The following is a 15,835-nucleotide window of genomic DNA, read 5'->3' on the forward strand; positions in this document are numbered from 1 at the left end:
AGTATTACTATTGCATGTTATATACTGGGAAGGAAAATTCTGGAATTATAGCTTTGCAACACTACGTACTAAATATACCGTGGAAAAAAATAACTGCATTACCTCTTGTAGTGTAGGATTTCAACAGCACTTGCAGTCACTCCTTAGAGTTTTTCATCTTTAGAAACCAAATTACTCATTGTCTAAATAGCTGAACTTTCATCTCTATAAATAAGATATTTCAGCTTTGCACAATTCATTTAAAATGCTGACAAATAATGATTCTCACTTGATTCTCAGTAGTTTTATTGTTCAGTTTCATTTACTGTAGCAAATGTATTTGTTGAAGATATAATATAGGACTTGCATTTTTAGTAATGGAAAACTTTAGATTTAATCAGGGTCCATAAAATTTGGCATTTGTTTCTGAGCAAAAAAAAAAAAATAAATTCTAGCACCTTTGGAGAAATAACGTACAAATACAGAAAAAGGAGAATGTCTTTCATTTTGGTCATAAATCTTTTAGTAAAACAAAATAGAAGGGTAAATGTTTCTAGAACAGATCCCTTCTTTCTCCTTGGAACAAGCCTCCTTCTACTGAATTTCTTTTGGGGGCATCTTCCAAGTACACCTATTGCAATTCATCGTGCTAGGCCAGCCCTCAACACCTGCGCTTTGATTATCTGCTATGCTGACTATTGCAACTACTCTCTCTCTTATCTCCGTATTTCACATATGGCTTTGCTATAGTTTCGACGGAATTCTGATGCAAAGAATAGCAACTGAATTATATCCCCACTGCTGTGACCAAATTCTCCCTCATGAAAGCAGTCTGTTGAAATGTCTAGCCCTTGCCTTTTTGTTCTCATATACACAAGTGCAACTGCTCTCTTCATTTCCTCCCTGGGCTCATATATCTAAAGAAACTGCCTCTCTCCTGTACAGCAGTTGATCACTTTCTTTTATTGAAATATCTTCTCTAAACGAACTTTTTCCATTAGGCCTATCATTGACAAACCATTGGTAAGAAGGTTATGATTATCATAATTCTGTGTTACATGGTAAAACAGCCTGTCACAAAGTTAACAGTTGTTATCAGTGCAAATCTCCCTTAACTGTGTTGATTTAAGGCCCATTCTATTTTCCTCACCATGTGTTACTTCTGTAACAATCGATTCTCAAAATTCTTTACCTTTATTCGTTTGTTGAGACACAGATGCTGCAGCCTGAGAGGTAAGTATCAGTATTCCTGCTGTAAAAAAAAGGAAACATCTGGTGCATAGAAAGCTTTGCTCTGTGCTCATTTGCTGTGCTCAGTGTCATTCAACAGAGCATGTGCGTAGGAATATCACAGGCCTATGTGCAAGTGAAGTCATACAAGAAAGGAACCTGAGCTAATGAAAGAGTTTTGATTATTGAAAGCTACTTGAAAAAACTAGTTGAAAAACTGTTGAAAAAATGTTGAAAACTGTGAGAGGGATATGTAAGCCTAAGGCCTTTGTCTTCTGGCAAGGCATGAATCAACACTGGCAGCGAAGACAGTTATCCTTCTGTATCGTGAAAATATCTCGCAAAGGCATTGTGAAACTTAGATGGCATTAAGAAAGGTTTTAACGTTTGGATCAGTCAAGATGCTCTATTATTAGTTCATAGGTTTTTTGACAAATTTTAGATTGTGGATGATACTTTTTATAAAAAGAGCGAAATGGAAATAATTCATCAAATACCATAGGTAATTTCTGAAGCAAAAAATACCACCACCACCCCTGGATTATTATTTTTGTTAGTTTTTCATTTCTTCTTGTATGGTAGCTCTAAGCTAGAGCAAAGGCTTAGTATGAATTCTGCTGTTTCCAGGTAAAAAAATCAGTAGGTACTTGTGCTGTGCTGTACACATGCTGAGTACAGCACTTTCCCACTCGTCTGTAATTTTTTTAGGTAGGTGAACATCATTCAGACTCATAGTGACCTCCAACTTTCATAAATTCCCCTCAGATTTTTAGTTGATTACAGCTGGAATAGAATTTCAGTGACAAGTGCTTAAGTCCGTAAGCCTGTAAGTTCAGAGGTGCCTAAATGTGAGACTTGCCATTGCCATAAGTGAGACTTGTGGCATTTCAAAATCCTACTCTTCAGTGTTAGATCACAACATTAGAAGAAACCTGGTTCTGAAAACTGTAAAACTACATCCGTGCTCATGTATCTTAAGTGAGCTGGTTTTCAAAATCGTTAACTATGCAGGAGGAGCACTCAGTAACTCAAAATCAGCACTACTTATATTTAGATGCTGGGAACTGGACTCTAAGAAACTAATTTAGTGACCTTTTAAAAAAATAAAAAACAGGCTGTACATTTTTAAGGCTTCTTAAAAAAATCATGAATACTTGATGGTTTTGAATGTCTAATTGGTAATCACGAGCCTTCTGAGGCAATGGTTGTCATAAGGGTTATGAAATGCTCCTCTTTTTATGTGCTAGACTTACATTAAAAAGAAGATATGTTTCATTGTTCAAGGTAGGTTAATTTTTTTAGTCACTACTCAATAATAGGTAGGTTAGAATTCCAATTGAAAAAATCCATTGAAACTTTTGCTCTTGAGCATTAAAAGCTAACAATCAACATTCATTCAATATTTGGGTTTCTTCCCCCTCCTTAATCTTGCAAATAAAAGCCTCACAACCTGACCATCTCAATGTGAGGTCCTAAATTGCCATTTCAAGCCACAACAGTGGTATTTGCAAAAGTATCCATTTTTTTTCCCTGCAATGGGGGCTTGCACATATGTTTCCAGACTGGCTAGCTCCCCATGCAAACTGGTATTTAAAAGAAGTTATACAGCCTCCCAGTCCACATGGCTGTGTTGCTAGCAGTAGCGTGAATTCTTGCAAGATTTGCACTCATTTGTAGAACAGCTTTGTTTTAAAGTCTAAGCAAACCAGAAAGCTAATTACTGTTACTTATTTTACATTTGCTTTTATGGTGTAAAACAGATTTATAGAAATGCCAGGCTAAAGCCAGTACTATGACCTTGGAGTAACACAGTGATGAATTATACACACACACATATATATAAATGACAAAATTTCTTTTATTCTCTGTCTCCCTTTAGAAACATTTATTCCTCATGCTGCTTGCAGTACAGCCAATACAGCCCTCAACAAACCAGGAGGGGAGTGGTGTATAATTCTAATTTTATTCTGCTTTTAATGTTTGTGTTTCTGAAATCAAGCAGTTTCCTAGACAGTCACTATAACAGCCCGCTTTTCTTGTTGGGGTGACCCTTAAAGTGCTGTGTACACTTCGGTTGCCAATCCTGCTGGGACTCAAGTACCAGGTCACCGATGAGCCCTCCTCTGACCGGTGTCACGCCTCTCTCTCTTCACATTGATCTTGAGGTACCCGGTGAAGATACAGCTACACCGTGGGCTGCAGCTTTTAGAGACGATAAAGACACCCTTGCTTACCTGTCATGGCTAACCGGGCTACAAGCTCCATTTGCCGCGCATGCCCCGTGTGGGTGCCCCGGTGCTGGCAGCAGGGGCGCCGCGGGGCGGCCGCTGTGAGGAGAGGCGGCCGGGGGCTGCCCCGTGCTGGACCCAGCCGGTTCCAGCCGGTTCCTCAACGGCCCCGTCACAGGGCACTGCCCAGCCCGACAGCCAAGATGGCGGCACCTCTGGGGAAACGTTCTCCAGAAAATGCCACACAGGCAGCCAGGAGCGAGGGACAGGGTGTGAGGAACAGCCCCGCCGGCAGCCAGGCCGGGTGGGGGAAGAGGTGGAAGAGTCAGCAATGAAGGAGTGAAGCTGAGCCTGGGAAAATGGCAGGGATGGGGGATTTTAGTTTTCATCTGTGTTTCTCCCCATCCGACTCTATTGTAATTGGCAATAAATTAAATGAAATTTCCCCAAGCCGAGTCTGGTTTGCCCACGATGGTAACTGGTAAGTGATCTCCCTGTCTTTATTTGACCCATGAGCTTTTCCATCTTATTTTCTGCCCCATCCTGTTGAGGAAGGGGGAGGCAGAGAGTGGCTAGCTGGGTGGCTGGCAGCCAGCCTGGGTCTACCCACCACACTGTGCTGCTTACCGTCATTGACTATTACTTTTATCCTCTAAGAAAGACTGAATGTTGTAGAAAGAATAACTCAGAACCCACCTTTTTTGCCCTGATGGCTTACCTGAGAAGGGAGAAAAAAATTCTTTTGAACTTTAGTTGGTAAACCTGGATTTGTTTTTACATAGAATTCCTTTCCCGCTCTTGAAAGTGCAATACACACTACTTTAAGTGCTAAAATTTTAGTTTACTTTTAGTAAAATCTAATTCATCTCCCCCAGATAGTGGAATTAGATGTTAAATAGGTTCCTAATTTTAAAAAAAAGGAGAAGTATTTTAATAGACAAAGTACAGAACACTGAGAAAGCCATTATAATCTTCGGATTTTGTCTTTAAATTGTATTCAAGTTTATTGTGTCATCTCTATCATGGTACAGTGCCTGATTATTTCTGAGCTGTGAACATGCAGGCTTTCAGAAGTTCGTGAAATGTGCTTCTTACTCTCATGTAAGCAGAGCATCCTATTAAGCAAGCATAGATTGACCTGAAGAATATGCTAAAAGGGATAAGATCCCAGTATTAGGAGGGGGGGGGGAAAAAAAAATCCCACTTACTATTATATACAGTGCTTCATTTTCATTCTCCAGGACATCACCAAAAGCTGGCAATTTTGTCTATTTTCAATATTTCTAGTGCAGGAAAAAGTAGTACCTTAGCCAAAACATTTAAACACCATTGATTTCAAAATATTAATCTGTGATCCTTTTGTAGCCTCTGTGTGTTATTGAAAAGGGATGACAGGAAACAAACAAACAAACAAACAAACAAGAGTTTTCCTTTGTCACCCGGAGTTCTGACCCTGCCCCTCCTTCACGTGTTTGTCTAGCCACTGAGTCACTGAGCTTACAGTATTGTGTAACTTTCATTTCTGTGGAGGCTTGTTATATTAGAAAAATTGTTCCAAAGAAAGCAACAATTATGACATAAGCACATCTGGTTCTTGCAAATTATTCTTTATTAAGCTTTCATTTAATTACATGTGCTGAAAGGTCTGCTTTTGATTACTGTAATTTTTTTTATTTGTCCATCTGAATGATAGTAATGTTGGAAATTACATACAAACCACCTGGCTTTTTTCTCACTAATAAGGCAAAGTTTATATAGATTTATGTGTAGAAGAGGGATTAGGATCTTCCCTGTTTATGGTAGAAGAATTATTGCTGATGCTAATTCAAGGTGAGGGTTTAAATTTGGTCACTAGAAGGAAATTAAGCCTATTTGTTTTTGTTCAGTAAACACTTTAGATGATTGGTAGGAATAGTTTATTTTAATATACAAGTCTTTTATTATGTTTCAGTTAAACTTTTTGAAAAGTTCCATGAGAGTGTTTTTGTATTTTCATCACTATTTGCAGGAATTTTTGAGGCCTACATTCCTTATTAGCATTTATAGAAATTATAACTATCATTGTACACCGAGATGGAGAGGTACCCTGTTGCATATTTTAACTTTCATTGCTGTCTAGAGAAGATGCAGCATTGCCTTTTGGTAGTAAACAATTCCTATGTCAGCTCCCAGTAGAGGTTCTGGAGTCAGTGGGCAATATCTAGGTAAGAACAAAAAGACCTGAAGCATTGTTGTTTCTGACAGGGGTTTACACCTCCTTTTCATAAACAGCCTTGTAAGTTTGCTAATTTTGTTTTTAATATCCAAGGACAGTATAACCTTCTGCTCATTACCATGACTGTCATTAGCAAGAAGGAAAAAAAATAATCAGCTAAAAGTCAAATTAAGAAAAAAAATATTGGTGTGTGGGAGTTTTCCAGTCTTTTTTTTTTTTTCTCTTTTTGAAAATAACAAGACAGGAAAAGCCACAAACAAGAAAGTGCTCAAAAAAATATATCTATAATTCCTTTAAGAGAAGAAAAAGCAGAGCAATAAAAACTATGTACATTTACAGCTTCTTTTTTTAGGAATTTTGCAGGAATATATTGTATATCTTCTTGTCTTCCAGCAACTGTATGCAGCTCAGCTGGCAAGCATGCAAGTTTCTCCTGGAGCCAAAATGCCATCTACTCCACAGCCACCAAATACGACAGGGGCACTCTCACCCACTGGAATGAAAAATGAGAAGAGAGGGACCAGCCCGGTAACTCAAGTTAAGGTATTTTCCAGAAAAGAAAAAAGTCGGTGTCTGAAAAGGGCAGTGAAATTAAATAGTCTATTTAATTGTTTTACAGTTGGAAGTTGAACCACATGAAATTTCTTCAATATTCAAATAAAATGTTCACGTTTAGTGCTGTATTATCAGTATAGAGAAGGCAAGAGAAAGCATTCACTTCTTGCTTCCAAAAATACCAGGTGTCCCTCTTCCTACCACAAGCAGCACAACAGATTCATCAGTAAAATGTGATATTTTCGAGATTTCAGTTTGTAATCTAGTAATGTGCATAAATGGCATCCATTTCATGAATTGTTTCACATTGAACTTTTGAGTATCTTAAAATACAGTGCTAGCTTACATTGTTAGGGCAAGAGAGAGACAGTAGATCTTCTAATTATTTTACAAATCTCTAGCTGTACTTATTCTACAATTTTGGAAAAAGCCTCACATAAAAATAAGATGTAAGTCAGGACCCCGGGGAAAACATTGTGTCACTGCAGATTGATTTGACTTTTGCTGATTTCACACAGCTGCTGACAACCGGGCTGCTCCTTGTTGGTTTTGTGCCATTGCTGAATGCTTGTGCCTGCTTATTCTCACTTGCTTGGAACCAGGCAGCTACAACATGGCATTTGCCAGCAGCTTGAAATGAACATCGTGCACCCCTTGAAATCTGTGGTGCAGCTAGTACCTTTGGGTGGAACTGGCTGGCTTTTATTGCTGTGTTCTCCTGTGGTTGTTCTGAGTTTCATGAGACCAAATATGCTCAGAAACAATTTACTTCAAACTGTAAAAAACCACCAACATTCAGATGTTTTACTAATTTGAATGATAGCGCTATAAATGCAGAACTATTAAAATAGATCTAAAGAAGGCATATAGTGACTTGGGGGGGGGGGAGAGAGAGAGAGAGAGAGAATGTGTTTCTTTGCTAACTGCTAACACCATACAGGCGCACAGTCCTTAGCCTCAAATCAGCCTGGGAAGATTTTACTCACTTGAGGTGAGGGTTTCTTTTTTTTAATCTTTTTACATGAGAGTAAAATATCATTCGTTTTTTCATTATCATCAATCATCACGGTAAAGTGTGGGTGAGTAGATATTTCTGCCTGGGCTGATAAATTTCCATGACACTTTTTTGCTAGGCTGAGAGTACTAATAAATAAAAACTATTCCATTATGGCCAGATCTAACATTTATTTAGCAAAGCGTTCACTTTACTTAACTGTAGATGTGTATTAGTCTAATATTTTACCCCTTGTAATCCAATGCCAGGCTTGAGAGCAGTCAGTGAAATTTAGCACATATGCAGAGTTTGTTATGGTCAATACAGAAGCCACCAAAAGCAAAGCCCAACTGTTTCAGCAAAGTTGCCATAGTATAGTGATACCTAACACCAGTGATTTATGGTATTGAGAATATACTACTGACTACTTTAATGTGAAAAAGTAATTTCATAAGTGAGTGAGCCAAATGGATCTACACCAAACCAAACCTTTACTATATGAGTAAAATTTTCCCTGGTTAAATTCAAGCACATATCTCCTTGAACCAAGGCCAATACCATTCCAGCTTTGTGGCCAGCTGAGTCCTATTACAGAATTGACCACATGCAAATTCTTGGGGGTTTCCCTACATAATTTAACATGAATGGACTGAAGTATATGTTAATAAAAAAGAACCCTTCTTCTTATTTTTATTAAGCCCACTACTGCATTGAAAATATTAAAGATAAACTACAAGTGCTTTGTGTGGACAAATTCTAACGGCTAATGAAGAAATTAATTATTACTATAAAAGCAGTACCTATATGCTGTCTTTGTGAATTGTTACCTGTATAAGACATGACAGTTTTGATGGCCATGCATTGCTTAGCAGATCCTCTATATTTTCTCTGTTTTTAAACAGTTGTTTGTATAAACTACATGCATTATTTATAGAACTAATGGAATTCTTTTCCAGGAGTCAGATCTTACAAAACGTAATGATTTTTCTTTTAAGTCAGTGACCAGAACGTTTTCCAGCTTTTTGGTTGCCTCGCATAAATGAGAATGCTGTCTATGAAGTACAAACAAACAGGTTCTGGCAGTGTTTAGAGTTTTTTTCACATGATCGTATCAGTACTAGGCAGAAAATTATTTAGAAATTGAACGTGGTAGTGTAGATTCGTATGTATACGTGCTCACAGTACCTAGTCTGGCAAACTTTATAGTCTGAAAGGGGCTCTGAACTCTCACAGAAATTTATTGAAGCCACTTTTTATCTGTGCAATGAAACAACTTGCATGTAAACATGGCCACAAAGCACAAGAATGGACTATGTCCCTTATACCTTTGTGTTTCTACTTTCACTTGGACTCTAAACAGGTGTGAACATTTGTGCACACTGAAAGGTCAGGAAGAATAAAAATGTCATGCAGTTTTATGGAAACAGTTTAAAACTGGAGATACAATGGCATTATAAATACCTGTTTGTTATATTTTCCTGTTTAATGCATTGTGTATGATCAGATGTACTTTGCTAAATCACTGCTTGACAGTAAGGAGAATAGAAAAGATGAGATAATGTCGTGTTTTATTGTATTCTGGCATATATTTCTAAGCTTTGAAGTGATCAGTGCTGTGTTTTAAAATATGGACGATATTCTCTTATATCCAGCATAATTCTGCTTTGGGCGTATTTTAAATGAGAGATCTGTCTTACTGTGCTCTTTAATTACAGAAGATCACTGTTTCACAATTTTCCAAATGCTCTGTCTTGCTTAACATGTTATGCAAAAGGAACAAGCTCAAAGAATGGGAAGAAAGTTACATTGTGAATATCTAACCTGATCACAGAAATTAATTGCTTGAATGAGTCTTCTTCCAAAAGTTAAGATATTTCTTAGACAGACTTATTCTCCTATAGCACTGAAATAAGATATATGCCAGAGAGAATTTCTTCCATAATTGCATATGAAAAGTATCAAAAGATACAAAAGTGCTGCTACTAGATTTACATATCCTTAAAAAATATGCCTTGTCTTCATGCAAATAAACATATGGATACACTAAAGGTTGAATGCAGCAGAAATAATTACAGAATACAGAAATAATTACAGAAGTATCAAACAAGAAGCAGAATAACATTTATGTGAAAAAAATTCTTGATTTTACATAAATCTGTCAAAAATACATGGCATTTGAATAACAAAATATTGTAAAATACACAAAACTAAATAGTAGAAAATAAAATATATTTTGAAATGCATATAGTACACATTCATTACCATAGTAAGTCAAGGAATTTGAATTCGGTGAAATTCTTATCTTCTATTACGGGGGAACAGCATAGATTATTTTACTAAACAAAACATGAACTCAAAATAAGATGCATGGAATGTATAAGTTAGCAGCAGCATGAAATGTGGGCCAAAGAACTGTCAGGGTTTCCAAATGATTCTTTCATAGAAGTACTTCTGATTCCTTAGTTTCTAATACATTTAGAAATAAGCTACATAACTTATTTTTATAGTGCCAGGAACTTTTCAAATAGAACCGATGCAAAAGCATTACTGAGCTGCTGGAAATTTTAAATAATTCTTTGTAAATGCCCTAGGTTAATTTAGATCTCTGAAAACACATTAGGAAATTAAGCTGTAATGTGAGCTAATTCAAATTTTAATTTGGCAAAAAGAACGATCCAGCCACATCGTTAATGTAAATAGAAGCATAACACAGAGAAATTAATGAGGTTTCCTTTCATTGAATCTTAAAGGAGGCAGATAATTAGCTTCTTTTGTTATTATTGCTGGAGAATATGGTATTGTCTTCGAGGTGTAAAGTAACTGCTGCTTGCAAAATGATGTGCTCATTTGTCTTTTCCTAATAATTATTACATTAAACTCTTGTAGGATGAAGCAGCCCAGCCACTGAATCTTTCAGCCCGACCCAAAACAGCTGAACCTGTCAAATCCCCAACATCTCCAACACAGAACCTCTTCCCAGCCAGTAAAAGCAGTCCCGTGACAGTGACGAACAAGAGTGGCATCCCCAGCCCCCTCGGTGGATCTCTGGGAAGAGGATCCTCTTTAGGTAACTAATCTGTCCTGGGGAAAGGAGGAAACTGGCAAGTTTTCTACATGAAATCTCAGCTTGAACATGCTTACTTCTGAATTAAGTAGATATCTGGCCCTACATTTCTGTTTAAAATGGGGAAAAAAAAGTTGCAGGAAAGATTTTCAAAGAACTCTCGAATGTCAGGGTTTTGCAGGAGTAACCAAAATGATGCAGCAGTGATATGCATCTACAAGAAATACAGCAAATAAATGTATAACATAAGAAATATACATACATACAAATATGTACACATAAGTGAATAGAGATGCATATATAAAATGTATAAAAGAGGTGTGTATGAGTATCTTCCCCAAAGACATCAATTGGATGTATATATGGAAAGTTAACTTTTGAATTTTGATCTCTGGATTAAACAAACAAAAAAATATCTTTGCATGCATATAGTGCCTGACCAGATACTAGGCATACAGACATAATGGCTCATGTGATTAGTGTACATGCAATGCAACAGTGTAACACACCTTAAAATAAAAAAGTTTTCAAACACTTTGTTGAACCAGGGTCAGGGAACATTCAGTATCTCCATGGTTTACAGTAAACCAGAAGCCAGGCAAGAAGGCAACTCCAAATGTGGTTTTCAGCTATTCAGTCCAAATATACCGTTCGTTAGTTTTACCCAGAACAGCATTCTAAAAGAAATCTAATCCTCTGCATTCTGGCTATTAAGTTAATCTTACAAAGACCATATGCTGAATATATTCTTTTTTTTTTTTTTTTTTTTAACAAAGACAGAAAGGCTTCAGTCCAGCCAGTTTGTTTTATTATTTGTTAATTTTATTATTCATTCATGTTTTTATTATTTGTTCACCCACCTGTCAAGATTTTGTTAATTTCTATGGTTGCAAATAGGAAATTTTTGACCTGTGTTCAAGGTTCTTTAATTAAGAAATAAAGCTTATTAAGTAATGAAACAAAATTGATCTGAAAACTATGTATGAAGACTATCTTATCCAGTCAAGAAACAGAATCAAGAGCTGCAAAATGTAGGTGATCAGCCCTAAAGTTCAAATAGTAAATTTTAACAGTGACTAAATACTTGCTACAGACCACTTATTCACGATCTGTAGCTCAAGTGTACTTGTAAAATATATAGAAACACTTGTGAATAATGAACAGATATGTTAAATACATACATTAAATATATAAAAATTATGATTTGTTCCATTCCCAAAACACTTGGGAACACCATGATCTCTGAAAGATCCTTTCTGCAGCTAGCTAGATACTCTACCTGTCCATTTATTTCCAGCTATCACTGCACTATCTAACATTAGAAAGTGGCATATCAGTTTGAAGTCATAGACCATTCCAGAGAAATGGCTAGAGAAGGTACACCTAAGGAGTGAGTATTTTTCATGTAAAGTCATAAAAACTTTTCCTCTCAATCCTTAAGTATAAAAGAAGCCAGGGAAACATCGTCAAAAATCATCAAGTAACATAAGAGCTTTTTTGCTCCATTTTAAATGATAAATTTAGGTGATTTGGAGTCCAAGTCTCATTAAAAGTAATGCAAATATGGTTCCCAACTTAGGCTCCAGAATGGAACTTAGTTGCTGAATCAGTTCAGAGCATTGGAAATTTTACCCAGCAAGAACAATGGTTGTTCTCTAATATGTTACTTTTATTTTGGAGATAGGTGCTTCATTCAGACAGAAAACATCACCCTTCCATCTAAAACATCACAGTTTGCATCTTTTCTCATCTAGACCACAGTATTAAATTAACTGTTTGGTCCCCGGGATAAAGCATGAGAAACCCTTAATCTTAACCTTTTTTTATTTTAAAAGAATTCAGGGTCCTTCAAGGTTGAATTTGATATATTTTACTCAGCTGAACTTCCATGAAGTCAAAAGAATATGAAAATTATCTTTGACAGAGAATTCCTAGTCTTAGCCTGTTTGTTTTTGTTTGGTTGGTTGTTTTTTGTTGTTGGTTTTGTTTTGTGTTATAGTGGACTGTTAGTAAGTACACAAATCTAACAAATTCAGAGCTTGTCAGGCAGATGCACAGGTCATGCACAAACTTTGATTGCTCAAAACTTCCTAGCTACAATATATATACACAAATCTATCCATGTGTAGAGGATACTCTCATGCAGGAACAGGAGGATCAAGTTAAAGCTTCATCACAGCAACACAAAAAAACCAGTCATCAAACAATCACTGTCTTTTGGTCTCAAATCAGAAACTGTTTCTGGGGTACTCATCTTTACCTCTAGCATGCATTTTAAAATGTGACAGGAATGTTTTGTGTGAGTCTGAATCATGTTTAAAAGTTTCTCTTTCTGTCCCGAGTGATAGAAAGAAAACCATTTTTTCTCTACCGATTTAGAGCTTTATACTCATGTTAAGGTAATAACAAGGCCTGTCCCCCAAAAGTAACTGTAGGTGCTCTTTCTGAAATTGAAAGCTAAATGTCTGGAGTAATGGTTCTCTCAATAAAGAAATTCTAAAAATTGACATAGACTTTCATGGCCAAGTAAACAAGATTTCTTTCTCCTTCTTTGTTCATTTTATTAATACTTCAAAGGCTTCCCACTTAAGCTTCAGAATACTGTTGCCTGAAACACATATTCAACTTTGAGTCCGTGAGTATGCTCAGATACCTCTATATCAGGCTATGCCAAGACTTCAGTGGTTGTATTTATAACAGCAAAAGAAGTGCACAGGCTTATCAATCAGTTCTATAGATTAATCAAGCCTTCAAACAGACAACAATTGCCATGCCTCCGCCTTTTGCAGTTGTTAATTGGGTGCCACTCTAACAGTATGAGAGCTGAGTTTAATTCTGATTCTAATTTGGATAATTACCTAAATAAAGTGTGTTCTCTGTTTATAGATATCCTTTCCAGTCTTAATTCACCTGCCCTATTTGGGGACCAGGACACAGTAATGAAAGCCATTCAGGAGGCTCGAAAAATGAGAGAGCAGATCCAAAGGGAGCAGCAGCAGCAACAGCAGCCGCATGGTGTTGATGGAAAATTGCCCTCCATGAATAACATGGGTCTAAACAACTGCAGGAATGAAAAGGTAATGTCTCCTATTGCCACAAAGTCTGTCATTCATTCTTCTTTTCCCTGCAAATAGCTTCTTATTTTTATACAAAATTTCTTTTTAGAGCTTTTAGCCGTCTCTGATTTCACATTAAATACACCTTGTCACTTCACAGTGCTGTGCTACAAACTTCTCTACATTTACATGACAGCATTCAAAAACACAGTCCTGTGCACTCATGTGATTCAGCTGCAAGCATGCATGTAACAATGTGGAAAATGGATTGGTTGAAGCTACCACTGTTTGTGGCCACTAGATTTTTAATTGTGCTTTTGAGAATGATTGGATTGATAAATATGGCAAAAAGGCCAGTTATGTACTAGCATGGTTGAGTATTACAATGCTATTGAATGTATCTGAGTGTGCTTGAATCTGTGACTCAGCTGCAGCAAAGTATTGAGGCTCAAAACAGTGCTTTTGGCTCTTAGTTTTAATGAGATCAAAGTTCTTTGTTGAATCTTGGCCGTAGTTTCCAAACACTAAAATGAAATGGGGCACTACAATAAAATGGTAAATGAGAGAAAGTGGTGAGAGAACATGACCAGTGTTGGACTGAGCAGGACATCATTCAGTTTACAAAATAGCAAGCTGGGATCATATCCGAAAGGTGAGGAACAGTTTCTAGCACACACGCTTTAAGGACCGCTCAGAGGACAAAAAAGTCTCTTAGAAAGTTCTTCGTATCTGTGTTGTCCTGCACTGTGGCCTTTCCAAGGTCTACAAGATCTGCTCCAGGGGCAAGTCTCTGTGTGTGTAACAGAGCCAGTGAACACTGAATCAGGTAATTGGCTGAGCTGTACGGCAGGCCTTTTGATGAAGAATCCTTCTCTGTTAGCTTCCCTAGAGGTGGCTTATGCTGCAAAAAATACAGCACACAAGTTATTTTTCACCACTGACACAAAATCAGTTATATAACACAATACTTATTCCAGTTAACTAGGAAAGGGAAAATATTATCCCAGTAATCACTATGGCATTGGCAAATAGGAACAGTTATGATTCAATTTAGTAATGAATGAAAAGAAAACTGACACATTCATTAGCCTATAAAGCAACTAGTGTTTCAGACTATTTGCTGCACCAAAAAAAAAAAAAAAAAAAAAAAAAAAAAAATTAAATTAAAACCCAGGTGGCTTCCAATGCCTATAATTCATTAATGAAAATTCTGTGATATATCTGTATATTAGAAGGTAGGTTCTTGCTATCTTGGGGAAGGGAGGCAAGGTTGTATTATACTCCAAAGACTAACAGGAATTTTTAGTCCAGGTTGAGTATAAGACTCAGCAGAATATTAACTATATCTTAAACTGTGAATTTGATGATAGTATGATCTTTTCTGTACCCACAAGGGAATACTCAGTGAGTAAGTGGATAGTAGCAAGGCATGGAAAGGCGAAGAAATGTTGTAAAGAGACCCATCAAAGATTGATACATACTTTTTAATCTACATTTTATATTTTTGCTTGATAGGTTCTTTACGGTACTCAAAACAAGAGAAAGGCTCAGAGTCTATTAAAAAGATTTGTTAAATTGTTGCCATGCAGGATTAACAATGCTTTTACAATTCAAATTCAGAGGCTAATAAATATTTATTTCTGCTAGTGTTAGTTTAAATGTCAGCATTGAAAAACTCATTTAATACAGATTGGTACTGTGAAAAAATATAGAAATTAATAACTGATCAAGCAGGCCGTATTTAGACAACACTTTAATTGTAAAGTCAGTGTTTGTCTTAACGAACTAAGAGGTAGGGTACTAAAGCCCAAGTTATAAAAATAAAATAAATGTCACACCTATGATCAGTATTGAGAGTTTATAAAATTATGCTTATTTTAAAATATATTTTATGAGTTTCAGTGGCTTGACATTTAAAAATATCTAATACACTATAAGGGCTATTAAAAGAATTCTTAACATTTGATCTGACTTTGAAAAGTAAGTATAAAAGTGGCATCCACTTACTTATTAGGTCTGCTCCCTGAGTATTTTCAGTACCATGTTTACGTCTTGTATTTGATGTAACAAGTTTCTATTTCGTCTTTCACCCTTTAAAGCAGAGTCAGTAAATATTTCAGTGAATAATCTGAAATTTCTTTTTTGTGCCAGTTACTAGCAATACACAGATTGATGTACAGCTTCCAGATTGAGGTTATACATCAGGCAGTCAGAGGAAAGAAATTTTTTTTACTTGCAAATGTAGCAGAGTCAATTGGAACTCTTTAACAAATATAAACAACATCATTCTCAAATGCCATCTTTTATGGGGAGACTTTTCATGGTAGCACTTGCAACTTTTAAAGCCTAAGAATAAAACAGCAGTAAGGAAATCTGTTGTTAAATCTCTCGGTGCCCTTATATAATCCTGCTGGGTTTATTTATTGTAGCATGTGCTATAGAGTGAACTATTAAGGCAGGAAAAAGTTGTAATATGTACTCTGGTTTTACCTTTGGTATGCTAGTCTGTTATCC

At 36.4% G+C, this 15,835-nt stretch overlaps 1 protein-coding gene across 16 annotated transcripts in view; it reads left to right on the forward strand.

Annotated features, from left to right (window-relative positions):
- The window catches only part of SOX6 (SRY-box transcription factor 6), a 382,229-nt gene that overhangs the window by 306,760 nt on the left and 59,634 nt on the right, over nt 1-15,835 (forward strand). For all 16 annotated transcript variants that reach the window (XM_041129350.1, XM_041129355.1, XM_041129354.1 and 13 more), the window contains 3 exons: nt 6,046-6,195; nt 10,088-10,268; nt 13,152-13,342. In XM_041129350.1, coding sequence (XP_040985284.1) covers nt 6,046-6,195; nt 10,088-10,268; nt 13,152-13,342 — 522 coding nt within the window. The remainder of the gene's footprint in view (nt 1-6,045; nt 6,196-10,087; nt 10,269-13,151; nt 13,343-15,835) is intronic.

This window comes from Aquila chrysaetos, chromosome 16 (genome assembly GCF_900496995.4).
Source record: "Aquila chrysaetos chrysaetos chromosome 16, bAquChr1.4, whole genome shotgun sequence".
NCBI lineage: Eukaryota > Metazoa > Chordata > Aves > Accipitriformes > Accipitridae > Aquila > Aquila chrysaetos.